The sequence below is a fragment of the Dermochelys coriacea genome, chromosome 7, assembly GCF_009764565.3.
Source record: "Dermochelys coriacea isolate rDerCor1 chromosome 7, rDerCor1.pri.v4, whole genome shotgun sequence".
In the NCBI taxonomy this organism is placed as follows: Eukaryota; Metazoa; Chordata; order Testudines; family Dermochelyidae; genus Dermochelys; species Dermochelys coriacea.
Window position 1 is genome coordinate 125,361,079 of NC_050074.1, and position 25,392 is coordinate 125,386,470.

At 65.1% G+C, this 25,392-nt stretch overlaps 2 protein-coding genes across 4 annotated transcripts in view; one reads left to right on the plus strand and one right to left on the minus strand.

The window, feature by feature from the left end:
- Window positions 1–1,959: 1,959 nt before the first annotated feature.
- Window positions 1,960–14,811, plus strand: HPS6 (HPS6 biogenesis of lysosomal organelles complex 2 subunit 3). 2 transcript variants are annotated; one of them, XR_006282898.1, is made up of 2 exons: window positions 1,960–5,158; window positions 14,800–14,811. XR_006282898.1 is itself a non-coding variant. In XM_038411730.2 (1 exon), exon 1 carries the CDS (start codon window positions 2,088–2,090, stop codon window positions 4,557–4,559), a length of 2,472 nt encoding a protein of 823 aa, XP_038267658.1. In that variant the 5' UTR covers window positions 1,960–2,087; the 3' UTR covers window positions 4,560–7,582. The 2 variants fall into 2 exon arrangements, 1 of the variants encoding a protein (XP_038267658.1); XM_038411730.2 differs by lacking the exon at window positions 14,800–14,811 and having other exon boundaries at window positions 1,960–7,582.
- The window catches only part of LOC119858186 (prominin-1-A-like), a 38,749-nt gene continuing 25,062 nt past the window's right edge, over window positions 11,706–25,392 (minus strand). Inside the window, exons 13-25 of one of the 2 annotated variants that reach the window (XM_038408157.2) lie at window positions 25,102–25,225; window positions 23,394–23,485; window positions 22,850–22,934; window positions 21,691–21,834; window positions 21,076–21,147; window positions 20,660–20,752; window positions 20,445–20,498; window positions 18,128–18,208; window positions 17,602–17,670; window positions 17,009–17,098; window positions 16,228–16,340; window positions 14,154–14,177; window positions 11,706–13,248 (exon numbers count right to left, since the gene is read on the minus strand). In XM_038408157.2, coding sequence (XP_038264085.1) covers window positions 13,197–13,248; window positions 14,154–14,177; window positions 16,228–16,340; window positions 17,009–17,098; window positions 17,602–17,670; window positions 18,128–18,208; window positions 20,445–20,498; window positions 20,660–20,752; window positions 21,076–21,147; window positions 21,691–21,834; window positions 22,850–22,934; window positions 23,394–23,485; window positions 25,102–25,225 — 1,093 coding nt within the window. In that variant the 3' untranslated portion in view covers window positions 11,706–13,196. The remainder of the gene's footprint in view (window positions 13,249–14,153; window positions 14,178–16,227; window positions 16,341–17,008; window positions 17,099–17,601; window positions 17,671–18,127; window positions 18,209–20,444; window positions 20,499–20,659; window positions 20,753–21,075; window positions 21,148–21,690; window positions 21,835–22,849; window positions 22,935–23,393; window positions 23,486–25,101; window positions 25,226–25,392) is intronic. The other variant, XM_043519381.1, reaches the window with a different exon arrangement.

Sequence of the window (25,392 nt, forward strand, 5' to 3'; positions counted from 1 at the left end):
AATCGGCAGATGGGAGATAATTTGCACACTGTGAAGGTCTCATCCTTCCCAACCCCTCTTCATTAGAGATGGTTTAAATCAGAGGTGGGCAAACTACAGCCCATGGGACCGTCCTGCCTGGCCCCTCAGCTCCCGGCCGGGGAGGCTAGCCCCCGGCTCCTCCCCCACTGTTCCCCCTCTCCCACAGCTACGCCGCCACGCGGGCAATGCTCTGGCCCGCTGCTCCTACTGGGCAGCATGGGGAGCGTGGCTGGCTCTGGCCAGGTGGCGCGGCTGCGAACTCCTGCTGCTCTGAGCAGCATGGTAAAGGGGCAGGGAGCAGGGGGGTTAGGTAAGGGAGCGGTTGAATGGGGTGGAGGTTCTGAGGGGGCGGTCAGGGGAACAGGGAGGGTTAGGAGTGGGAGTCCTGGGGGGCCTGTCAGGGGGCAGGGGTGTGGATAGGGGTTGGGGGAGCAGTCAGGGGACAGGGAGCAGAGGGGGTTGGATAAGGGGGTGGGATCCTGGGGGGCAGCTAGGGGGCGGGAAGTGGGAGGTGGTGGATAAAGGGGCAGGGGCCAGGCTGTTTGGGGAGTTGCGCAACCCCGATGTGGCCCTTGGGCCAAAACGTTTGCCCACCCCTGGTTTAAATCCTGAACCACGAGGGTTTGCGTCTCCTCTAAAACTTTCATAGCATCTACTATCAACTCTGGACATTTCCACATCAACGGTCAAGCCCACATCAAATTTGAATAAGTTCTTGACCTCAAAGACATACTGTGGCAGTGAGTTCCACAGTTTAAGCATGTGTTGTGTGAAGAAGTATTTCCTTTGATCAGTTCGAATTTGCCACCTTTCAGCATAACCGAACACCCCCCCCCGGCTCGCCTGTTCGCAGACAGGGACAAGAGAGGTGGCCCAGGGGTTATTTTAGACACTTGTATGGGGTCCCCTTTTGTTCCTCTCCCCCGAAGGTAAAGGAGCCTTTCCCACCCTTTCAGTCCCTCTTCCTCAGAGAGTTTGTTTCAGGCCCTGATCCTTCCCACCCCCAGGTCAGGGTTGCAGGGGCGCGGCCGGGCCGGCCCCCCTCTTTCCTGCTCCAGCCTGTGCCACCCGCCCCCGGGGCACCGCCTTGACTCTCCCCGCCGCTGAGCTCCTCCGGACTCGCGACACAAGTGGCGGGAGCCGCCCGGGGCGGCAAGAGGCGGCGGCTCGGCCGGGGTCCGGGGCGAGCCTCGCCGGCAGGGACGGAAGTACAAGGGCCGGGGCTGGGGACGCGGGGCGGGGAGGGAGACGCGGCTCCGCCCGGAAGCCGAAGGCCTCGTGATCGCGGCGGGGCGCGCAGCTGAGCGCAGCCGGGCCCCGAGCGGGCGCCCGGGACCGGGGGGCCGGGGGCGCGGCGCAGAGACGGGCCGGGCAGGCGCAGCCAGCGGAGGGCGCGCGGGGCTTGGGGAGCCCCCGGGGGGGCCTGGCGAGCCGGGGGTGGGTCTGGGGAGCCTCTGGGGGAGTCAGAGCCTACGGGAGGGTCAGGGCGCACGGGGGGGGGGTCTGGGGAGCCTCCGGGGGAGTCAGGGCGCACAGGGGGGGCTGGGGAGCCCCCGGGGGAGTCTGGGGAGCCCCTGGGGGAGTCAGGGCGCACAGGGGGGGCTGGGGAGCCTCCGGGGGAGTCAGGGCGCACAGGGGGGGCTGGGGAGCCCCCGGGGGAGTCTGGGGAGCCTCCGGGGGAGTCAGGGCGCACAGGGGGGGCTGGGGAGCCTCCGGGGGAGTCAGGGCGCACAGGGGGGGCTGGGGAGCCCCTGGGGGAGTCTGGGGAGCCCCTGGGGGAGTCAAGGCACACGGGGGGGCTGGGGAGCCCCTGGGGGAGTCAGGGCGCACAGGGGGGGCTGGGGAGCCTCCGGGGGAGTCAGGGCGCACAGGGGGGACTGGGGAGCCCCTGGGGGAGTCTGGGGAGCCCCTGGGGGAGTCAAGGCACACGGGGGGGCTGGGGAGCCCCTGGGGGAGTCAGGGCGCACAGGGGGGGCTGGGGAGCCTCAGGCAGTGGTGACAGCTCAGCAACCAGGGCCCCCTCTGCCCCGCCTCATGCCGGCGGGGGCCGCGCCAGGTGCCCCGAGATGAAGCGAGCCGGGGCGCTGCGGCAGGTCTCCGACTTCAGCGACTTTGTCAGCGGCCGGCGCCTGCGGGAGCTGCTGAGCCAGCGTGGGCCGGGCGAGGCGCCCCACCACGTCCAAACCAGCCCAGATGGGCAGCACCTCCTGCTGCTCCTGCGTGGTCGGCCGGCACTCCAGCCGCAGGTGCTCGCCTTCCAGCGCCTGTGCACCGGCGCGGGGGACCTGGAGAGGAGCTGGCAGCCGCCCCAGCCCCCCATCACGGGGCTGCTCTTCCTGCAGAGCCCCGCAGCGTGGACCCCCTGGGTGCTGGCCATCGTCTGGGAGCAAGGCAGGACTGAGGTGTGGGGGTTCGTGCCAGCGCTGGGCTGGCAGCTGCAGCAGACCCTGGAGTTGTGCCATGGGGCCCGGGCTCGGATCGTTTCCATCTGCAGCCAGGGAGGCAGCCTGGTCTGGTGTGAGGAGAGGCCCCCCTCGGACACTCATTTGGACCCAGGCAGGGGGGCCTTCAGGTACTGCATCTGCACCAGGGCTCTAGAGGTGGGGGAGCAGGGGGCACACCTGGGCGCCATGAGGATAGTGGTGCACAACAGCCCCCAGTATCAAGTCCTGGCCTCACCCCAGCATGTCTTCCTGGTGCCCACTGGTGCCACCTTTGCCAGCGTCTCCACGTTCCTGCTCACCTGGTGCCCTCGGGAGGCTAAAGTCACCATTGTGGCCCCGTCTGGCGGGTTCGTCCACAGCAAAGTCCTGCACTCCAGTGACTTCAAGAAGCTCGTGTTTGGATCCGTGGGTCTCCTGTTGTCCATGGCACCTCTGGACATTCATACTTGTGCCCTGTCCAGCTGCGGGGGGCTCCTGCTGCTCAGCACACAAGGCACGGTCTGTCTGGTTCAGCCGGACGGGACCTGGAGACAGGTCTATGATCTGGGGGGCAGCTGCCTGGCCCAAGGAGACCCCGTGCAGCTGAAGGCCTTTGGCAGCACCCTGGCCTGCGGGCTGGCGGGGGTCTTGTATCTCATTGACTTGACCAGTGGGAGGCTGATTGAGAAAAGACTCCTGAGCTCCAAAGAGGTGCATTTCCTGGAGTCCCCGAGAGGGGCGGAGGAGATACAGCTCCTCACCCCGACTGGCATCTATTGCTTCAGCTTCTTCAGCCCGGAGGATGGTGGCAGGCCCGAGCCCGCTCTGGTGGAGATGGTCTTTGAGGAAGCCTGCAAGTACTACCAGAGACGGAGCCTCAGCAGCTCCCAGCTGACGGTGGAGAAGCTGAAGAAGGGGGACATGTTCCAGGCACCCATTGCGCTCTCCTCCATCCTGCAGCACAGCCTGCCCTATAAGGAGAGGGCAGCCAGGGCCCTCCCGGAGATCTACACCAAGCTGCTGAGCACCTTGAGCATGGATCTCCAGAGCTACCTGAGCCTGGAGCTGCTCAAGTCCTGCATCGTGGGCGCTTCGGAGAGTGAAGTCGACAGGTGCTGCGAGGAGCTGGTGGAGCAGGAGGTCAGCCGCCTTCTGCACTTGGACTTGGACAGGGAGAACCTGGCCTATCTGAACGCTGTCTTCAGCTCCTTCCCCAGGGCCTCCTGGAAAGCTATCCGGGGCAGCCTGCAGCTGCAGCAGAATGGAGATGGGCTCCTGGTCGCCAGGGCCACCCCAGACATCTGGAAGAAGGTCTTGGGGGGGCCAGTCCCTAACTGGTCCCAGCAGGAGGAGCGGGGCGTCAATGGAGCGGTCCCGCTCTTCGAGCTCATCTGCGGCTCCCTGCACAGGTTCAAACCCAAGTGGCTGCCCAGCTTTGTGGAGCTGACCCAGCAGTACCTTGGAGCCTCCTGGACGTACAGCACCAAAGAGGGCCCCGAGGGCGGGGTGCCCCTCTACAGGAGAGCGCTGGCTGTTCTCGACAGGAAGCGCCACCCCATGGCCACTGACCGCGAGATGGAGATCGAGCTGCTGCTGTGCAGTGCGCGGCCCAAAGCCGTCCTGCAAGCCGTGCAGCTGCTCGTCTGCCTCCGCAGGTGGCAGCGGGTGGTGGAGGCGGCCGAGAAATTTTCCAAGCTCAGCCCGCTGCTCAACAAGGAGATCTTCACCACCCTCCTGGCGCAGTTCGCCCAGCACAGGGACCTGGACCCATACCTGGCCACCCTGTGGGAGCTGTGCCCCGCAGACTTGACCGTCTCGGACGTTCTCAGCATCGTCCTGCAGCACCTCCCCAGCTCGGAGGGCGACCCTCCTCCCTTCTCTGCCGGGGGCGCCCCGCTGACCCTGGCCTTGCTGAAGCCGCTGTTGCACAAGGTGGCGCAGCATCAATGCACTCAGGACGATCTTTATGTTGACATCTTGCAGGGCCCCCCGTTCCCGCCGCCCACCCCGCCGAGACAGCACAGGGCTGGCCCCAAGGCCGCCCCGGAAACACCGCAGCAGACGGGAGCGTGCAGGACTCCTTGCCTGGGCCGTAACCCAAGCGATGCTGTATGAAAAGCCGTGTGGACGGAATGGGAGTGAAAACCTGGCGAGCATGGGTAGGGGATGCCCCCTGCAACAGCTGGGGTGGGGCAGCAAACGCCAGCTTCCCTCCATTTCCAGAGGCAGAGACCAACTCTAGTTAAACCTTCCTGCCTCAAACAGACTCCCGAGATGTTGCACCGTTCATGAGGGGCGCGGTCCAGGCAAGACCTGGGGGAGGATCACTGGGGTGTCTGTGGGGTTTTTACAGCTGAGGTAGTTTCCCCAGAGAAGGAGTGTGAGAGAGAGGGAGAGCTCTGACTGCATGCGAGAGCCCCCCTCCTGGCCAACAGCACCCCTTTGAGTTAAACACTGGCTTCCCACCCTCTACAAATGGAGCGTGGGGGATAAAGTACAAGGTCTTAACGCAAATTCCCGTTGCACTTCATTTGTTTTTGAAAGTCCCCTCCTGTAACTTGCCGACGGCCAGGCTGTTTAGGAGCAGGCATGCCCCTTGGCAGCACGAGATTACTGGTGAATGAACCCGCTCACGCGGGCACTGCTGGCCTGGACCCAGTCTCTAAAACCTCCCCATTGCGGCTGTGTTCTGCTTCTGAGCTCCTGGCTGGCCGGTCTCTGGGCCTCAGGCCGGCGGTGCCCTTGGCAGCTGCAGCCCCGTCTGTTCATTGCCTTGCTAGTTTGTCTCCCCCCCGTGGGATCAGCTCAGCGGCTGCCCCAGGTGGTGAATAGGCGATTCCCGTATGGCACCACAGAGAAGGTGCAAGCGCTGTCTGGGTCCCAGCCTGTCCTAAAAATGACGGAGCTAGCGCTGCGCTGCGCGGGCTCGGGCCTGGGCCTGAGGCCGGCAGCTGTGCCCTGGCTGTCCCTTGCCCGCAGCGAGGCCCCGCCTGACCTAGGCAGCGCATGCTGGTGTGCCTGTAGTGCAGGAGGCAACCTTGGACCGGCCTGTCCTTTTCTATTCCCAGCCCTGCAACCTTTGCCCTGGGCTCTAACCTTATCTCAGCCTTCTAAGAAACACAGGGTGCTGTATCAGCCTTGTCTGGCCCTTCCCCGGCCTTCCTCTGCTGGCTGAGTCAGGGCAACCGGGGACCAGCTCGCCCCCTCTCCTGTCCAGGTTCCGTCTCTCCTGGGGGGACGCCAGACGCTGGTAGACTCCCTATGCGAATGCAGCCACCTCGGGGCAGGGCTTGCTTGGCTGGGATTGGAACAGGAGACCTGGCTGCGCTCACAGCCCCTGTCTGAGGATGGGCTGGGGGAAGCTCGTCTGGTTTGCTCCTCCCAGGGGAGTTTTGTTTTTTAAATGGGTGAGGAAACATTTTAAAGAAACCTAAGCTGCCCGTGAAGGGTCCTGGGGCAGCGCTGGGTTTAATGGTGGCTGAGCGCAGCTGTGCATCTATTTAAATGGGAAGAGGGGGCCCGACTGTCTGGGTGCTGAGCCCCCGCGGCTCCCACGAACTCCGGCTGGAGTTGGCTGCACTCTCAGCCCTGCTGACTGTCTGCAGGGAGGAGGCTGCACGGGCTGGGAGCACACGCAAGGGTTTGTGCAGGTCAGCGTGAGTTGGGGGCTGCCGGCTGACTGGTTTCTGGAGGAGGGGGGCGTAGGGAACTGGCCGGATCTAACGCCTCCAGCCCAGATCCCCACGGGTGGCGCTGTCCGCGCTCTGGGCATCACAGGCAGTCGCTGGCGGCTCGTTGGGCGCTAGCCCTGGGCCAGGGAGGAACTTTTCCGAGGGCTCCATGTGTCGCACCGGGAGGCATGAGGAGGGCTCTGGGTGGTGCTTCAGCCATTGTCTCTCCCACCCCCAGGGCCCAGCTGCAGTAGGTCAGGGCAGGCAGGGCGCCCGTGGGGCAGAGCAGAGTCTGTGCTGCACCAGCCGCTCCCTCTCCTGCCTCGCTCACCCCACTGCCCTCCTGTGCCTTTCTCTGGGCACAGGGCCCTACTTCTGGGGGGGAGCCCCTCCCTTCCAGCAGGGCCTCGCTAATTAGCAGGGCAGGGAGGCGAGCCCCCGGAGCGTCTGCCACCTAACAGCCAGAAATGGTGGTGACTCGACAAAGGCTCTGAGCCTCCTCCCCCTTCCACTGGGGGGTGGGGGTCGCTGCAGCCAGCCCAGCCCCAGATGGAGGCGGGAGGTCACTCTGGCAGGATGCAATCAGCTGGGCTCCCTTGGGTTGCCGGGTCTAAGGGGCAGCCCCTGCAAGCAGTCGGCTGTGTTCAGGTGTTGGGCTGGCTGGGGGCTGTTTATAGGTCTGGCGGAGGGGAGGTGTCTTCTGGAGTGACTGCCCGTCCCCTCTGTGCCTGGATCTAGGGCAGAGCCCGGCTGTCAGGCAGCCCCCTAAGCTGTGAAGCTGCCTGGTCCCTGTTCCCATCTGCGTTGAAGATCAGGAGTGGGAGGCGGGTGCTTTGGGGATTGTCTACACCAGATCCCTTCACCTTGACTTACCTGATCCTATGGGTGAGCTACCCTGGCTGACCTGGCGCCAGGTTAACTTGAGGGCTCAAGCCTTAGTGTAGACAGCTCTCTGGGGCTGAGGCAGTGCAGGGACTGGCAGCGGGGTGACTTCCAAAACAGAGGGGAGCTGTACCTGCCTAGCCCCTTCTGCCCCAATTACTGTGTCTTACACCCCAGTCTCTCTGGAGCATGAAGGGGTCCATGGAGCATGGCTACCTTGGGCAGCTGCTGGGCTTGCGAATGCAGCTGCTCCTTGGACAAGAGAAGCTGTTGTTTTAAGGGGTGGGGGTCGGGGAAGGGGCTGCTCCTGGGACCAGCTCAGCTCCCTGCCTACCCAGCTGCAGCTGCCTTGGTGGCCAGCAGGCCCTGTGCCAGCTTGGCCTCCCTCCGCTAGATTTCCACCGCGTGTCATTAAACAGCCGGCGCAGAACATCTCACACCGGCAAGAGAAAAGAGTTTGAGGCCGAGTTGGGCGGCTCTTTGTTTGCACAAGGGAGGAGTCTTCATGCTGTAGTTGGCTTCGCAAGCCACTGTCTAGTTGCTGTTGTCCTATATGCAATATTAAAAGGTGTTTAACGAGTGACAGTCCGTCTCCTGTCTTGTCCTGGCTGCCAGCTGCTGCCGGAGCTCGAGGCCGGGGGCTGTGGAAAGTCCCTGTAGCGGACGGCATACCCGCGAAATGCACTGCTGGGCCTATGGAAGAGGAACTGCGATTGGCGCGATCCGCTTGGCTTGTTATCAATGCAGCTTTGTTCCCGCTGCAGGCCATGCTGCCTGGCCCTGTGGCAGAGAGGGGAAGTGGGTCACTTTCTCCCCCTGCTGCCTGGCTCTGCTCCGGTGAGCCACGGGGGCTTGTGCAGCAGTGTCTCCGAAGCAGGGCCCAGGGGCCCCACTCAGCCCAGGGGCCTGGACTCAAGCAGCTGGGTGCGCGGCAAGGGTGGGTGATGGGCTGGGCCCCGGTTTAGGGTTTCAGTGAAAACACAGCACCCAGCCCCGAGAGCTCTGGGCCAGCAGGGACCATCGGCTCCTCTGGTCCAACTCCCTGTCCAGCACGGGCTGTTGCATTTCACCCGGACGCCCCTGTCCTGGGCCCACAGACTGCGGTTCCACTCCAGCATTTCAGCCCTCAGGAAACTGCCGGGTGGGCGGCAGAGACCGTGGGGAGCCAAGGCACTGAGGCGATGGGACACCCAGTTGATCCTTGCTGGTGAGCTGGGCTCCAGGCTGCACAGGAAGGTAACACCCCCCACGTCCCCCCATTCCCTGCCAATCTGAGCTGGGGGGATTCCTTCCCCACCCCACGTCTGGCCCTCGGCCTGTCTCCGACCATGCCAGCCAGGCCGCTAGAAAGAGGGTTCTGTGACGTGCCTCCGAGCGCTGGCCCACCCTGGCCAGGTCCCGGCTCTGGTGGTCCCTGATGCTTTGGGGGGGGGGCACAAAGACACACACGCAACCCGTGTGAGGGGGGGCTCAGCACGTGGCTGACAGAAAGTGCCACCTGCTGGCTTCACAACACTGCTTTCCACATGGCCCAGGGCTTTCCTGGAGCGCCCCGCTCCCCGGGGTTCCCTCTTGCCCGCCCTACCTGGGGTGGGAAATGGCCAGGCTCACGGCCTGTGGGGCTATAGTTTTAGTATGGCACAGCCTCGCCCAGCTGGATTTGTGGGGGGCCAGAACACCCCCATGAGGGAAGGGGCAAAGAGCTTACGCTCTGCCTTGCCCTCTCCCCCCAGCCACAGCCTGGGCCAGCGGGGAAGGGTGGCAGGTGCCATAGCCTGGCCCGGCTGCAGTCGGTGCGGAACTGTTGGGACGACTTTAACCTGCTTGGGGGCTGGTATCCACCTTCCTTCCCACACTGCCTGTGACACCCTCCAGTTCTGGGCCCGGACCCAAGCTGCTGGTGCGTGAGGAGCTGCCTGGGGCAAGCTGGAGCTGTGCCCAAGGGCCCCTGCTCTCTGCCAGCCTCTGCAGGGAGACAGACCAAAGTCTTTCCTGCAGTTCTCTGATCCCAAGGCTCTCAAGCTGCTTGGCCCACTGCTGACATGCAGCCCCCTCTGAAGCGGCCCAGGGCAGCTGTTTAACAAGGTACACAACCGTCTGGGACAGGAAGTGAAGAATGCTGCAGCCAGCTGAAATGGCTGCGGGGGAGGGCGCTCCAGGTGGGTGAGGCAAGCCGAGAGCAGGGCATGGGGCAATCGAGATGGGCCTGCCAACGCTGCACAGGTGGAGCTTGGGTTTGCTGCTGAAACTCAAGGAAGGGCAGTAGGGGTAACACGGCCTGCGGGGCAATCAGCGTCCTCTGCCACCGCTGGGTCTAAATTACCTGGAGCCAGGCAGGGCGGAAGTCTGGGAACTGCCTGGCGCTCAGCCCTGCCCGTGGAATTGCCTGTGGCAGGCTAGCTGGGGCGGGCAAGCTCTTGTTAGCAGGCAGTGATGGGTCGCAGCAGAAAGCAGCTGGGGGTCTGGCGCCCAGCAGGATCCACACCCCAGAGATGCGGTGCTCTCCCCGCTGCTCCTTACTGGGTCATGCCCAGCGCAGGAAGAGAGGCCGGGTGCAGGGAGGGGTTTATAGGTCTCCCTTTATCATCAGGCCAGAGCCAAGCGGACCCAGTTCTCCCGGGCACCTGCCTCCAAGGGCATCCTTCTCTAATAGCTTTACCCTGCCCTGGAGCCCTCTGCACCCCGGCTGCTCCCAGCACACCAGAGCCCAGCCAGCGAAAGGCCCATGCAGTCTGTGCCGGGGGCCTGCAATAGCGATTTTCACAGCCCAGGGACTGGGGGAAAGGCTCTGCCCCCCCATGGCAGGCCAGGGAGGCTCAGGAGTGTGGCTGTAGCTCCTGAAGCTGGGCAGGGCTGTCCCCAAGGCAGCTTTGGGGCTGGGCGCTGTTAGAGAGAATCTCCCAAGGGCCCCCTCACCCATCCCCTCCAAGCCAGGGGTTGCCCCAGAGCCTCCTTGGCTCTGCGGGGCTGTCGAATTCCTGCCGGCAGGGTGAGAGTCAAATGGGCCGGCTGCTGCCCTGGGCCTGCTGAAGCCAGAGCCACCCGCTTGGGTTCTCTGCTGCACGGACGGGTGCCAAGACTGACTGGCCCCTGCCCCCCCACTGGGACTAACGCCTCTCCCGCCCCAGCCCCAGTCCTTCGCCTTCCCCTCCCAGGGGCCATTTCTGACGGCGCTTGGCGGTTACGGAGAGGGAAGAACGCTGCCAGGGGCCTCCGGACACGTGGGCCCCACAGCTCGGGCTAGCACAAGCCATGACTCCAGCAGCGGGGGTCCTCCCCTCCGGTTCCTGCTCGGTCAGGCCCTGCTGCATCAGGGGGCCGGACCGGCCCCAGCCACGTGAACTGGAGGCTGACTGAGCCCCAGCAAAGGGCAGCTCTGGGGCCCGCCAGTTGGTGTGGTTTCACGACCACATTTTCCTCTTTTTCAAGTTGCTTGTCACTCCTCCGCTGTGGTGGGACCCCCTCCCCCACCAAAAGCAGAACCTGCCCCCCCCCCCGAGGAACCCATGCACACAGGCAGGCCCCAGGGGCTGCCAGCTGCACAGGGGAGGGGGCGTCCCAACGCTCGCTTGGCTTGGGGCCACGGCGGTGTTACCGCGGCAAACGCAGGGACGACCCTCTGTGCCCGGCCACAGGATCCGGGAGGGGTGGGCGCTAGGAGAGGGAAAGCAGCTGGTGGAGCCGCTGCAAAGAAGGGGCACAGCCCCCCCGCCGGCAAGAGGCAGCCAGGCATCAGCTTCCCAAGCAAGACAAGGCAAGGTAGCGGGCACCAGTATCTGCATTGCCCCAGCAAGGGGGGGCCCCGAGCCATGCCCTCCACTCCAGGGGCCCTGCTTACAACTGGCTGGGCCAGGCCGTGCCCTGCCACTGACCCAGGGCCATCTAGTCTATGTTACAAACCGGAACCGAGCCGCCCGCAGGCCTCCTCCTGGCTGTGGGCATGGCCTTTGGGGGCCCTGGCTGCCCCCCGGAGCTTCCTCACTCCCAGCCACTAGCCCCGGCTGGGGAACACGCAGGGGACTTGGTGCCCACCAGGTCAGTCCCGGTCCGGAGTCTACGTGGCGCGGAGCCTGCTGGGCTGCAGAGTCTTGAAACAAAGGGGTGGCCCCTGGCCGCAGCATCCCCTGCAGCCCGGATGGGGCCGGCTGGCTTCACACTAACCCTAACCCTGGCCCGCCCGTCCTGCCCCTCAGCCCAGCCTACTGCCCCATCCCACTGCTTTGTACTGCCCCATGCAGGGGAGGCAACCCCTCCCTGGGAATTCGGACACGTGGCAGGAAGGGCTAATAGCCCCTTGCTGGGGTTTCCCAACCAGCCCCACATCTGGCTGGTCCCACCCCCCAGGCAAGCGTTCCTGGGCTGCTGTCACAGGAGCTGCTCCGCTGGGCCCTGGACACACCTGGGCATCCAGGCTGCAGGCGCTCACTGCCCCCAGCTCTGCTCCCAGGGCGGTGGGCTCATGGCCTCTGCGCCAAGTGCACCAGCTGCCTCTCTCCAGCACGCACCATGCTGCCCGCCCAGCTCCGAGGGCCATGGCCCTGCCCATGAGGAGGCCTGGGGTAGATGGGCTCAGCAGCACAGGATGGGGTGTCCTCTGTAATGTAAGGGGGGCTCAAGGGGTCCCCCCACACCAGCCCCCTCGCCCATGCTGCTCCAAGGACCCCCTTTGCCAGGCTCTCTCTATTTGGCTATTGGGAAGCACCCGGTGCCCGACTACAGCACACACACTTTATTGGTTCAATAGCACGTCACAGCATCAGCCAGCGCCACCAACAACCCCCCTTCATACAAAAATAAATAATCATCGTCTCATAGCGGGAGGCCAGGGGCCCGCCTCCCCCATGCCACGCTGACCAGGGCATGGGCGCAGAGCAGGGACTCCTTTCACGGGCAGGCAGGAGGCTGCAGGGCCATCCCCTAATTGCAGGGCACCCAGGCCGGGGCGAGTCCTGCCGGGCCCCTGGGAGAGCTCTGCTCCCCAGCCGCGGAGTGGGGCCCACCCGGAGCACAGCGGGGGCTGCTAATTGCTGCCGGGACGTCCTGCGTTTACCTCCAGCGGCCCCACTTTCAGCCAGTGCCCACCCCAGCAATGCCTGGCTGGCGGCCGCTCAGCCCACTGTGCTCCGGGGACAGGGGTGGAACTCCAAGGCCTGCTTGTCTGGGGCACGGCCAGAGGCAGGCTGCTGTCGGCACACGGGCACTTGGGGACAGACAAGCGCCCACCTCACATGCATCTAGGGTGCGGCCCACACTTGACACCTCTCGGCCAGGGTTGTGACATGGTGGGTGAAGGCTGGGGTGGGTGAAATGGCTCATCGCACAGTTGTGCATGCAGGGCACCTCCAGCATGGGGGTATATTGACACCACCCTCCCACTGCTTCGAGCTTGGGTACCCCATCCCCTCCATCCAGCCACCTGCCCTGGCCCACCCCCTTGGTGCTGGGGGCCAGACCGTACCCAGCTGCTCCATCGCAACGAGGCATGCCAAGAGCCATTCCCAACACACGCCTGGGGCCGGGGGCGGGAGGCCTCTAGGAACCATCACCCTACCCCCGCCATGCCCACAAGGACCCAGGCGTCTAGGGGGGAGCCAGTCCCACACAGTGAGTGATGGACAGCGCTGCTGCTGGCATTGAACAGCATGGGGCAGGAAATCAGGACCCCGGGCCCCAAGGAGGGCAGAACAAGCCAGCAGCAGCACCAGGACCATCCCTGCGGCAAGAGCCACGCGGCCAAACACTGCCTGACCCCAGGGAGGGAGGCTGGGCTGGGGGAAGGGGCCGAGGAGCCATGGTGGGTCCTGCCCCATAGCGGAATTCCCCATCCTTTGTGTTAGACCCACAGCGAACCCCCATGGTGATTGTAGGGAGAGGGGCTGCTGGTTCTTCCCTCCCACTTCTCTCCCAGCCGATCAGCTCCGGGTTTGCGGTGCAGTGCAGGGTCTATTTACCACGACGTAGCCATGGGGGCAGGAAGCAGGATGGCTCCCACCCAGGGAAGTCTTGTGATTGGCTGAGCAATGGATTCCCGCGGGTGCGGGGGAAGGCGAGGCTTGGTGGAGCCGGCTCGGCAGATTGGCTGGTTCGGCCCATGGAGTCCAGGTGTCTAATCAGATCAGTGGGTGGCCGCCCCATGATCCCTTGAGCAGCCCTCGGGGGCTTGAGGCCGGGGCCAGATTGGGTGCAGGCGGGGTGCCTGCTACTTCTTCATTTCCACCCGGGGGATTTTAAACAGCGTCGCAGACGGAGACCTGCAAAACCAAGCAGTGGGGGCGGTTCACCCCAGCGCCCGGGTTACCCCAGCACCGGGGACACCCCAGCACCTGGGTCAATCCCAGCACGCGAGTCAATCCTGGCGCCCAGGTAACCCCAGCACTTGGGTAACCCCAGCACCCGTCTCATCCCGGCACCCAGCTCATCCTAAGCACATCCCAGTGCCTGGCTCACCCCAGTGCCCGGCTCAGAGCTATCACAGACGCTGGGCCATGGCAGCAAAGAATTTCCCACAATACCCTGGGAAAAGCACCCCTCCCCCAAAGCAAAGGGGCCGAGGCAGGATGTCCCCAGCATTGGGGCTGGGCACAGGCTGGGCCCCGGGCGAAGGCTGAGACGGGCACCACAGGCTGCAATGCCTGGGGACGTCGCCTGAGATTCCCCACCCGGGCCAAGCAGAGCTCGGCCCCTCCGCCCACCCCTAGCGCGCTGGGCCTTGCTGTGCGGGAGCTGGGACAGTGCCCATGTGGCACAGACGTGGCCAGGGAAGCCTCCACCTGCAGCCATGCCCCTTGCTGCAGAGGCACAGGGGATGTGCCAATGCGTTGCCCCCTGCCCACGCTGCAGCCTCCTCGGTGAACGGTGCCCATGAGCCTCGGGGGCGCCTGGGGCCCTCAGGTGCAAAGGGCTAGGGGGCCCCCTCCCCCAAGAGAGATGTGTCCCCGCCCCCCCACATTTGGCCCAGCACCCCCACAAACCCCCTGCTTCCCGTCGCAAGGGGTTCCAACTCCCCTGCTGGTTGGCCCCTCCACACTCCAGGGTGCCCCTCTGGGATATTCGCCAGCCTCCCCACTCTCAGCCTCTCGGGCCCCCCGCTGCTCAGCCCCTCGCCCCCCCAGACCCTCCGCTGCTGGCTGTGCCACCCTTATCCACAGGTACTTACATCTCCAGGGCTTCCCTGTCACGGCTGCGGGGAGAGAGGAAGGCTGTCAGGGGGGATGGACACGCTCCCCCTTCCCACCCCACAGTGGGCCTCGTGCTGGAGGGCTGGGGGCACGTACCCCCCGGCTCTCAGGAAGGGTGGGGAGCCAGCTGGGCAGCTCCGTGGCCTCCCCCAAGCACCCTGGGCCCCAGCAGCAACCCCCACACGGGCCAGAACCAGCACTTGCGGGCCCACTGGGGCAGCGAGGGTTTCCGAGTGCCAGTTGCAGCTGGTGCCCTCACGGGTGCCTAGAGGGGAGGGGAAAGGGGGCAGAGCCGGACTGAGCCGCCGGTGTTGGGCTATTCCGCACCCGTGGCCAGTCGAGGGGTTCTGGTTCTCCCACCTCGTGTCAGCCCAATACCACATCCCCATCTGGCTCGGACATGTGGGAAGGAACTCGGGAGGAAGTGAAACCAACAATGCCTCCCCAACCCTGCGTCTCCAGGGGCCTCTGCGCTGCCCCAGGGACTGGCTCAGGCTGGCTTTCCCCTATTCCAGGGACCCCTGGGTGGGGTGCGGGACTGGCAGAGGCCAGAGAGCACTGCCCAGAGAGTGCAAAGGGGCAGGGCAGCAGCGGGACCACGGGCAGCCCCACACACAGCCACAGCTGCCCCGGGACGGTGTGTGCAGAGTGGGGAGCCAGCTGGGCAGCTCCATGGCCTCCCCCGTGCACCCTGGGCCCCAGCAGCAACCCCCACACCTCCACATGGGCCAGAACCAGCACTTGCCAGGCCCACTGGGGCAGCGAGGGCTTCCGAGTGCCAGTCGCAGCTGGTGCCCTGGGATGGTGTGTGCAGGGGCAGGGCAGGGCGCTCTGAGTGGCCATGCGGAGAGCCGTGCGAAGGAAACCCTGGGCGGGGCTGACCCAGCTCCGTGCCCGCGGGAGGGAGGGTTGGTTCGGTGGCCCCGCTGTGTTGCAGAAGCCTGTGAACCTGCCACCTTCACAGCAGCCATGTTTCCTCACTCACCCCTTTCCCAGCTGCAGCAGCAGGGCTAGGCAGGGGACCCACAAGCCCTGTGTCACTGGGGGCATGTGGGAGGGGACCAGAGTGTGGCACGGGGGGGCCAGGGTGAATTCATAGCCTGCTCCAAGGCAGAGTGTGGGGCTGGGCTCAGGGCAGGGCCTTGCCGTGTGGTAGGGGTCAGCCAGGGCGGGGTGTGTGAGAGGGGTTGGGGTGGGGGCCACGGCAGGGGGCCTAGCAGGGAACATGAAGGGGGTTGGCTGTGGTGGAATGCGTGGCAGGGGCTTAAGGGATGGCAGGGGATGTGAGGGGGGCTTGGCCCGTGGCCGGGGTGTGGCAGGGGTGTGAGAGGGGTTGGGGCGGGGGTCGGCCATGGCAGGGGTGTGAGGGACTGGGGCGTGGGGTGGGCAGTGACAGGAGCATGGCAGGGGCTCGGCCCATGGTAGGGGCTCGGCTCGGGGGTGTGAGAGGTGTTGGAACAGGGCTCTGCAGTGACGGGGGCATGGCGTGGATCGGCTGAGGCGGGGCTATGAGAGGGGTTGGGGTAGGGCTCAGCTGTGGCGGGGGTCAGCCGTGGCAGGGGTGTGAGAGGGTTGTGGTGGGCGCTTGGCAGAGACTCGGCCCATAGCGGGGCTGTGAGAGGGGTTGGCCGTGGCGGGGGTTGGCCCGTGGCGGGGGCTTGGCCCATGGCGGGGCTGTGAGAGGGGTTGGCTGTGGCGGGGGTTGGCCCATGGCGGGGGCTTGGCCAATGGCGGGGCTGTGAGAGGCGTTGGCCATGGCGGGGGCTCGGCCCATGGCAGGACTATGAGAGGGGTTGTGAGGGGGGGGTTGGTCGTGGCAGGGTTGTGAGAGGGGTTGGCCGTGGCGGGGGGGTTGGCCGTGGCGGGGCTGAGAGAGGGGTTGGCCATGGTAGGGCTGTGAAAGGGGTTGCCCGTGGTGGGGCTGAGAGAAGGGTTGCCCGTGGCGGGGGGTTGGCCATGGCGGGGCTGTGACAGGGGTGGGCCGTGGCGGGGGCTCGGCCCATGGCGGGGGTCGGCGTGCTCACACGCCCTGGGGTACAGGAGGCTCCTCACTCGTAGGTGTCAGCGATCTTCATGCGCCGGTAGAACTTGGCGAGCCGCACGGCCAGGATGACGCCGGGGAGCAGGAACATGGTGCACCAGCCCAGGCTGAACCAGAAGCCGTTCTGGCAGGGGAGAGAGGCCCTCAGCCGTCAGCGCCTGCCCAGCACCCCCCTTCCGGGGCTGGATCTCCCCTCCTCAACAGGGGGCCAGAGCCATGGGGCTGGGCTGGCTCAAGAGCACAGCGTGGGGAGAGGGTGGGACCTGCCTCATCTGGCCAGCGGGGTGAGTCAGCGAACAGCTGTGGACGCCCGCACGCAGGGTCCGAGAGCCTGGCCCCCAGCACGGCTGCCCTCACCCGCAGGGATGGGCAGGGGAGAGGGCGGCAGGGCCCGCGAGCGCTGAACCCTTCCCAACTCAACAGCCAGGGCCTGGTGCCCAGCTCCCACTGGGCCGGCAGGGCCTGGCCGTGCTGCCGGAGTCGGGGGGCATTCAGTGCAGCCCCCAGGGCCCAGACCCAGCAAGTCCTCTGGGACTCTCCTTACCCAGCCGGGCCAGCAGCGTCAGGGAGCCCAGCCATGGAGGCTGAGTCTGCATCCTGACCCACCAGCTGCCCGGGCGTCGCCCAGGACCTGGAGCTGGGAGTTTCACCCAAGGGCGTGTCAGGAAGGCAAAGCCCCTGTGTAACTCCCACAGCTCCCTCCAGCCCCAAGTCCCGCGCTCCCCAGTCTGCTACCTGCACAGCACCTCCTGCCCAGCTCCCACAAAACTGCTGCCCCCCAAATCCTCTCACCAGGGAATCCACCACGTAACTGCAGATGACAGTCGCAGCCACATCTGCTGTCTTGGCCACGGGCTCGCATCGCCCCACCTCTCCCGTCAGCTGGGGACAGAACAGAGACAGGGACACGGCCCGTCAGGCATGGGCCCGCCCGCCTCACACCTCTGCCCTTCCCAACCCACCACCACTGGGCAGGAAGCCCCCATATCCCTCCCCCACACCCTAGGCAAGAGGAGAGCTGCCCCAGAATGGGGCAGAGGAGTGCCAGCAGCCTGGGGTATGTCGAGCTGGAGAGGGAACCCCGCAGTGGGCACAACTCGCTGCGTGTCCAGGGCAAGGCCCTGCCTCTCTCAGTGCCTCAGTTTCCCAAATAGGGGTGTTTACCACAGCCTGCCCTGCCCCGAGGGCGCCAGGAGATTCAGCTCGTTAGTGTCCCTAACGTGTTTCAGTAGAGTCGCTGGCGACACGGCAGTGCCGGGGGGGCACCGTGTAAGCGCACAAGGGCTTCGGGATGCATGAGGAGACACAGACAGTGAGGCAGGGCAGGGCCTGTGCCCAGGGGGCAGGACAGTCCCCCCCACCCCCGAGGTCGGGGTCTCACTCACTGTGCTCTTGGCCCAAGCGATGTAGGAATTGAAGTAGTCCAGCAGCGTGTTCAGGAAGGCCCTGCTCTCCTGCGGGGAGGGGGGCGGGGGTGAGATGCTGCACCCAGGGCCAGCAGCTGTGAGCCTGGGCTCAGGGACCCCCCCAGGGAGAGGGGCTCAGGCAGAGCTTTAAAAGATCAGACCAGCTTGTGCTCCCAACAGCTGGGGGTGGGAGACCCCCCCAGTGGGGTCAGGTCTCTGCTGGGACAGGGAACGGCTCTGTGAGCCCCCACATCCCCACCCCAGGGGGTCAGAACCCTTCCAGTGCCCTGCCCCCGGGCATCCCCCCGAGCCGGGGTTGCATGGGAGGCTCTAGCGGGGAGTGCAGGGAGCCCCACAGCAGAGGCAGGGCTTTTCCTCCCAGTCCTGTGTCCTGCTGCACAGCCCTGGGACAAGGAAGGGTCCCCCAAAGCCGTGGGGTGTTCGTCCAAGGCCTCTCTCCTGCCACTGCGGGGTCCGGGGCCGGAAGGGCCTGCGAGGGGCTCACGTTCTTGATGATCTCTGAAGTCCTGGTGTCTACGAAGGTCTGAGCATCCTCGATCTGCTGCAGAGTGTCGTTGATCCGCACCTGGGGGGCAAGGAGCAGGATAGGACCCAGCAGCTCAGCCGGGCCTGGGGTTGGGCCCCAGGGCAGAAGGGGGAGCCCCCGGCAGCCCCTCACCCGCCCGCGGGCAGTAGCCGCCTGGCAATCTGAGCCTCGGTGGGAACGCAGACACCCAGCGTCCTGTCCCCACATGGCCACAAGGTGGCAGCTTCTCAGCAGCGTCGGGCTGGGTCCCCGATACTGAGTCAGGACACGGGGTGCTCAGAGCCCTTCGCACTGTACTGGGGCAAAGCACAGACACTACTGCCCCCGCCAGTCCAAACGGGCCCCCCACCCGACAGCACTGGGCCCCTCGACCCCGACCCACAGCCCCTGCTAGCCCAGCCCCGGGCTCCCCCCCCAGGGCCCCTCACTCCCGACCCGCAGCCCTTGCCAGCCCAGCCCTTGGCTCTGCCCTCCTCTCACTCTGCCAGGGCCCCCCAACCCGCAGCCCCTGCCAGCCCAGCCCCGGGCTCCCCCCTCCCCCCGCTCTGCCAGGGCCCCCCAACCCGCAGCCCCTGCTAGCCCAGCCCGGGGCCTCCCTTCCTCCACTCTGCCGGTGCCCCTCACTCCTGACCAGCAGCCCCCTGCCAGCCCAGCCCCAGGCTCCCCCCTTCCCCCAGGGCCCCTCGACCTCAACCCGCAGCCCCTGCTAGCCCAGCCTCGGGCTCCACCCTCCCCCACCTCTGCAAGGGCCCCTCGACTCCAACCCACAGTCCCTGCTAGCCCAGCCACGGTCTCCCCCTTCCCCCCACCAGGGCCCCTCGACCCCGATCCACAGCTCTTGCTAGCCCAGCCCTGGGCTCCCTTCCCCCACTCTGCCAGGGCCCCTAGACCCTGACCCACAGCCCCTGCTAGGCCAGCCCTGGGCTCCCTTCTCCCTGCCCTGCCAGGGCCCCTTGACTCCAACTCACAGCCCCTCCTAGCCCAGCCCCGGGCTCCCCCCCTCCCTCCCGCCAGGGCCCATCGACCCCGACCCGCAGCCCCCCTCCCCTTTCTGTTATCCCAGCCCGGAGTGGATCTGGGCAGCAAGGTGACTGGTCTCTGCAGGGTCAGGCTGGGCACTAGCACCCACCCGTGCCCCGGCGGGTTGTTTGCTGTAGCACGTGGATGGGGTCACCCCTCCAGAGCCAGCCCTTCCCTCCTTGCTTTGGGGGTGTCCCTTGGCGGTGGCTCCCCTGCTGGCCACTAGCAGAACGCAGGGGGGCTGCCCGCCAGGTGGCCCTGGGACCCTGTCCGGGTGACTCTCAGGGCACCCGCTGCCCGTAACAGGGGGATCACATAGAATCATAGAATCATAGAATATCAGGGTTGGAAGGGACCCCAGAAGGTCATCTAGTCCAACCCCCTGCTCAAAGCAGGACCAAGTCCCAGTTAAATCATCCTAGCCAGGGCTTTGTCAAGCCTGACCTTAAAAACCTCTAAGGAAGGAGATTCTACCACCTCCCTAGGTAACGCATTCCAGTGTTTCACCACCCTCTTAGTGAAAAAGTTTTTCCTAATATCCAATCTAAACCTCCCCCATTGCAACTTGAGACCATTACTCCTCGTTCTGTCATCTGCTACCATTGAGAACAGTCTAGAGCCATCCTCTTTGAAACCCCCTTTCAGGTAGTTGAAAGCAGCTATCAAATCCCCCCTCATTCTTCTCTTCTGCAGACTAAACAATCCCAGCTCCCTCAGCCTCTCCTCGTAAGTCATGTGCTCTAGACCCCTAATCATTTTCGTTGCCCTTCGTTGTACTCTTTCCAATTTATCCACATCCTTCTTGTAGTGTGGGGCCCAAAACTGGACACAGTACTCCAGATGAGGCCTCACCAGTGTCGAATAGAGGGGAACGATCACGTCCCTCGATCTGCTCGCTATGCCCCTACTTATACATCCCAAAATGCCATTGGCCTTCTTGGCAACAAGGGCACACTGCTGACTCATATCCAGCTTCTCGTCCACTGTCACCCCTAGGTCCTTTTCCGCAGAACTGCTGCCGAGCCATTCGGTCCCTAGTCTGTAGCGGTGCATTGGATTCTTCAATGGGGCAGTGGCTGGGGACGGGAGCCACCGGGCTGCCCCTCGCTGGCTGTGCCACCTCCCCGGTGAGCTCCCAGCACCCACTGAGCAGCACAGAGACTCCGCAGGGCGCTGTGGCCTGGCTCCCAAAGGGGGACCCCTCGCCCCTCCCCCCAGTGCAGCACCCGCACCTCCCCCTGCCCGTGCTGCTTACCGGGACCTGGGGGGTCGTCGCCTGCAGGGTTTGGATGCTGCGTTTCAGGGCTTGCTGGGGACAGAGACAGGAGGGTTAGATGGGGGAGGGGCCCCCACAACTCCAGCTAGGGAGGGGGACGCAGCGTGTCCCAGGCCTTTCCCCACTCCCAGCCCCGGGGGACCCTGCTCCCAGCTGGGGGGGGGGAAGTGCCAGGGGCCCGTGGGGTCACTCACCATCTCCGGCAGGAAGCGGGACGTGATCTGCCCATTGATCTGTCTCAGCTCAGACGCCTCCTCCCGCAGCTCCTGCTTCCTGGTCGCGTTGTCCTGAGCCGAGAGGAGGGCGAGAGACAGTCAGAGGCACCTGCCAGGCCCAGCAGCCACAGCCCGGGCAGGGGCAGAGCAGGACAAGACACGCCAGCCATGGAGGGACCAGCAGAGCCCCTGGAGAGCCGGTCCCCGGCCCACACTCCCCACCCCACCCGCCTCCCGGGGCAGGGGAGCGATGAGCAATGGCAAGAGCCCCCCCTCCAGGCAGGGGTGGGGGGGCGGCACCCCCGTGACCTTGGGGAGCCCACACCCAGCGCTGATGCTCCCTGGGGCCGGGGGCTTGGGCGGCGCCGCGGTTCAGGGGTCCCGGCGTCACTCACGGTCCCATTGGCCAGCACCTCCAGCTGCTCCGCCAGCACCAGCAGGTCCTGCTGGGTCACATTCCTCTCCAGCTGGAAGAGACGAGCAGAGAGTGGGGGAGGCTCTGGGGGGGACAAACCCCGGCACACAGGGATGTCTCCTGCTGCCACCTGGGGCGAGGGAGGGGAGCTGGGGGGAGCACAGACCCAGTGTGCACTAGACACCCCCTTGGGGTGGGGGGCAAACGGCCTCATGGCCAGTGGGGAGAGGGGGGGAGCACCGGGTTCTAGAGTGACCACCCTGGGGACCAGGAGCCCCACCGCCTGCCATGCGGTCCCAGGCCCTTCCCTCGCCCCCGTCCCACTGCCCAGCCCCCGCCCCCCCCCGCCCATCCCCACACAGGATGGGTGGGAACCCCTGGGGGCAGAGAGCATCCCCCACTGGCTACCAGGGCCAGGGGGGGATGTCCCAGGAACGTGGTGTGGGACACAGCCTAGCTGCAGTCTGGGGCCATGTGACCCCATGGAAACACCCCAATGTACAGAGCCCCAGATCCCACAACTGCCCCCCCCCCCGCCCTCCCGCGAGATCCCACCGACAGCCTGAGACAGGCCCTGCCCCCCCCCCCAGCCCACCTGCTGCAGGGCGCCGGTGAAGTTGGGCTGCAGGCCGGAGGCGCCGACATCCCGGAGCATCTGCTTCTGGCTCTGGCTCAGGAAGGCGATGGGGTCCAGGCTGATGTTCAGCTGGTCGAAGGCCGCGTTGATCTCGCCAGTGTACTGCAGGAGGCAGCGAGGCCGTGAGGGACCCGGGGGACCCCAAGAACACCAACACCCCCCCAAGGGCCCCAGCTCAACCGCTGCCACAGCAGCCAGGGCAGCAAGGCTCAGAGGGGAGTGCGCCCCGGGCAGCCTGACTCCCCAGCCTGGCCCCTGGGGGGCTGGGGAGTGCGCCCCGGGCAGCCTGACCCCCCCCAGCCTGGCCCCTGGGGGGCTGGGGAGCGCGCCCTGGGCAGCCTGACCCCCCGGCCTGGCCCCTGGGGGGCTGGGGAGTGCGCCCCGGGCAGCCTGACCCCCTAGCCTGGCCCTCAGGCCTGGGAGATGGGGAGCCTTAGGCTGGCATATGCAGGGCACGGTGCCCAGCATGGGGCCCAGGGTTTTTTCCCCAATCCCAGCCGTCGCCATAGAGACCTGACCAGGCCACACACGGGGCCGGATCCACTGCACCGGGCTTGGTTCGGGGGGGGGGAGGGACTTGCACACATAGTGAGCATGCGCCCATAGCTTGGGCACGCGCACGGCCTGGCTGGCCCAAGCAGGTGGGTTTCTGCACATGCAAGTCAGGGTCTGCCCCTCCCTCGGCTCAGCACCTGCGCTCGGGACTATCTCCCCCTGCAGCTCGCTGGCCGCAGCTCGAATCACAGACCGCTGGGGGCGGGAAATGGCCAGTAATGTAGGTGGTGCCATGCAGGAGCAATGCCCCCTGCTTGCACGGCTGGGGGGCAGACCCAAGTCCCCGGCTAGCCCAGCCGCACACGGACCTACTCTGAGCCCCCGGAGCCCCCCCAGGCCTGCGGGACCTCGAGCTGCTCCCAGGCAGCCCCGGGGCGCTGCACACAGCTGGGCCAGTCTCTGTGCCCAGCACCGCGGGGCCGCGCCCCTCACCAGGGAGCCCCAGGGTGCTGCACACCGCTGGGCCGGTCTCTGTGCCAAGCACCGCGGGGCCGCGCCCCTCACCAGGGAGCCCCAGGGTGCTGCACACCGCTGGTCTGGTCTTGATGCTCCCCACACTGACCTGACTGATGTTCAGTAGTTCATCCAAGGGAACGGCCTGGCCCAGCTGCAGGGTTTGCCACAGGGGCTCGTTGTGCTGGCAATTGCTGTGGGGTGGACGGCAGAGCTGAGGACAGGGCTGGCAGCCAATGGGGGGCACCCCCTGTAGATAGACATAGGCCCAGGGCAGGCAGGGCTAGAGCCAAGGCTGGGAGAGGGGGCTCCCTGTGTCACCAGTGGGATCTCCCCCATCCCGTGGGCCCTGGTGATGTTTGCGCCACGCATGCGTCCAGGACCAGAGAGCTGCCCCTGCCCCACGGACATGGCGCGATCCCCTCAGCACTTTACAGGCCTCAGCCATGCAGGGCCCGCTCCAGGGCATCCTTCCTCAGGCCCCAAGAGATCAGAATCGTATTGTCCCCCCCTCCCGAATGTGCAAATAGGGAAACTGAGGCACAGGGAGGGGCCTGGCCCCAGGTCCTGTAGGAAGGGAGGGTTGGGAGGGGTCCCAAGGTGCTCTGGCTCGCAGACCAGCCACGTGTGCCCCAGGCAGGGCTGGCACTGACTTGTACACTCCAGAGAGGGTCACCGTCCCGCCCCGCAGTCCCAGCATCTTCGACAGGTTGAAGCTCGCAGTCAGATCCGAGGTGTCCAGGAACTGGAAGCAAAGGAGTCAGGAGAACGGCTGAGACCTGCCCCAGCCAAGCTGCACAGCGCCAGCCTGCCCCAGGCCCCGGGGGGGTCCCCAGCCTGCCCTCCCCGAGGCTGGCTCAGCTCCCGCGTGGAAAGGGTTTACTAGGTTCTGGCTCCTCTCCGGAGGGTCCTCTGCAAACTCGACCGTCACCGCAGCCCTGTGCCCAGGAAGGACTCAGGGATGGCTGGCAGGGACCCCAGGACTGAGCTAGCAGGAGGCTGCAGGTTGGGATTGGGGCAGCGGCAGGGCTGTGGGGAGACCAGGGCTGGGCTAGCAGGGGGTTGCAGGTCAGGGGTTGAGCAGCCCATTCTGCTGTGTTTCTGTCTCCCTCCTGCCCCCCCGCCCCTCCTCCCCCCGGTCCCCAGGGCTGGGGATGCAGGTTGTAATATATCTCATTGAAAGGTGACAGGGCCAGAAAGAGTTAATGAACTCCCAGACCTAGGGCTGAACTTTAAAGACTGGGGAGGAAGAGATGGAAATGGAGCGAGCTGTGAAACGCAGCCGGCATTGTGAGAGAGAGAAGGGGAGCCGTGTGCTCAGGGCTTGTGATGTCAGCAAACGAGTCTTGGCTATGGCTATGGCTTTGATTCAAAGACCAAAAAGCGAATATTAATATATACTTGAGTGAAATAGTATTATTGTCTATGTCTCTTTGAAGGTTGTGGTAACCTGTATCTGAACTGTTTAATGGATAAATTACCCTCTGCTAATTGCCAGGATGTTTGGGAGAAGGAAGGTTGAGCCTATTGTCTTCTCAGGCCAAGAGGCTGCTGGAAATGTATAAAAGCCTTGGGACACGATCCTTCATCTCAGATCTGCTTTGGGTTTCAAGAAGGGGAAACCCTGAGCCACGAGGATTGAGATCCCCAGTCGCTGACTGGAGTCACCCTGAATATGGACATTGGACTGTAACCTGTGGCCTATTTCTAAAAGGACATTTGGCAACTACAAACTCACCATCTCAGCTATGTACCTGGACCTGAAGAATTGAATTCAAGTCTGTCTGTATATTGATCTTTCAACCAACTCTCTCTCCTTTCTTTTTCAATAAATGTTCGTTTAGTTAACAAGAATTGGCTCCAGCGTGTATTTTGGGTAAGATCTAAGTTATCATTGGACCTGGGTGTGTGGCTGATCCTTTGTGGTTGGAGAATCTTTTCTTTTATAGGATGAGATAAGATTTTCAGTAACCATCATCATATCTGACATGGGTGTCTAGATGGAGTACTGAGGCTGGCACTTTAAGGGAACTGCGTTGTGTGGACGTCTGAGTACCCAGGGAGGTGATACAGAGGCTGGTTTGGGCTGGTTTGGTAACTCTAAGTATTGGAATATCCACCAGCATCTGGGGTTTGTCTGCCCCGGTGTGTTTGCAGTTCACCCTGATTGAGTGACCTCAGCCGGCTCCCACAGGCAGCATCGTTACAGGGCCCTACTGCCCCTCCCCTCCCCACACCCCCAGGTCCCCAGGGTTGGGGATGCAGGTTCTGATCTTCCCTCGCTATTTCCACCCCCCTGGGCAAGGCAGAGCCAGGCACCAGCAGCGACATTGGCGTGGCGGCACCAGGCTGGGCTCTCACCTCCAGGAGCTGGCCTCTGTGCCAGGGCTGGCAGACGAGCATGTAGACATTGCCACCCAGCAGGAAGGTCACCAGCACCAGCAGCATCAGCAGCCAGGAGAAGAGGAAGCTGAAGCCAACCCCCCTGGGAAGGCAGAACGAGCCGTGAGCTCCCACCCCGGGCACCAGGCACTGGGCACCGGGCACCCGGCACCCGCATGCAGAGACCCCAGGGCCCGTCTGACGACCTCTCTTTTCCCCTAGCCCAGATACCACTCCAATGGCCTCTCTGTCGCCCCTCCCCACCAGCCC

What these genes read in the sequence shown, in the direction of transcription:
- HPS6 (XM_038411730.2), top strand. Translation starts at nt 2,088, where the DNA reads ATGAAGCGAGCCGGGGCGCTGCGGCAGGTCTCCGACTTCAGCGACTTT.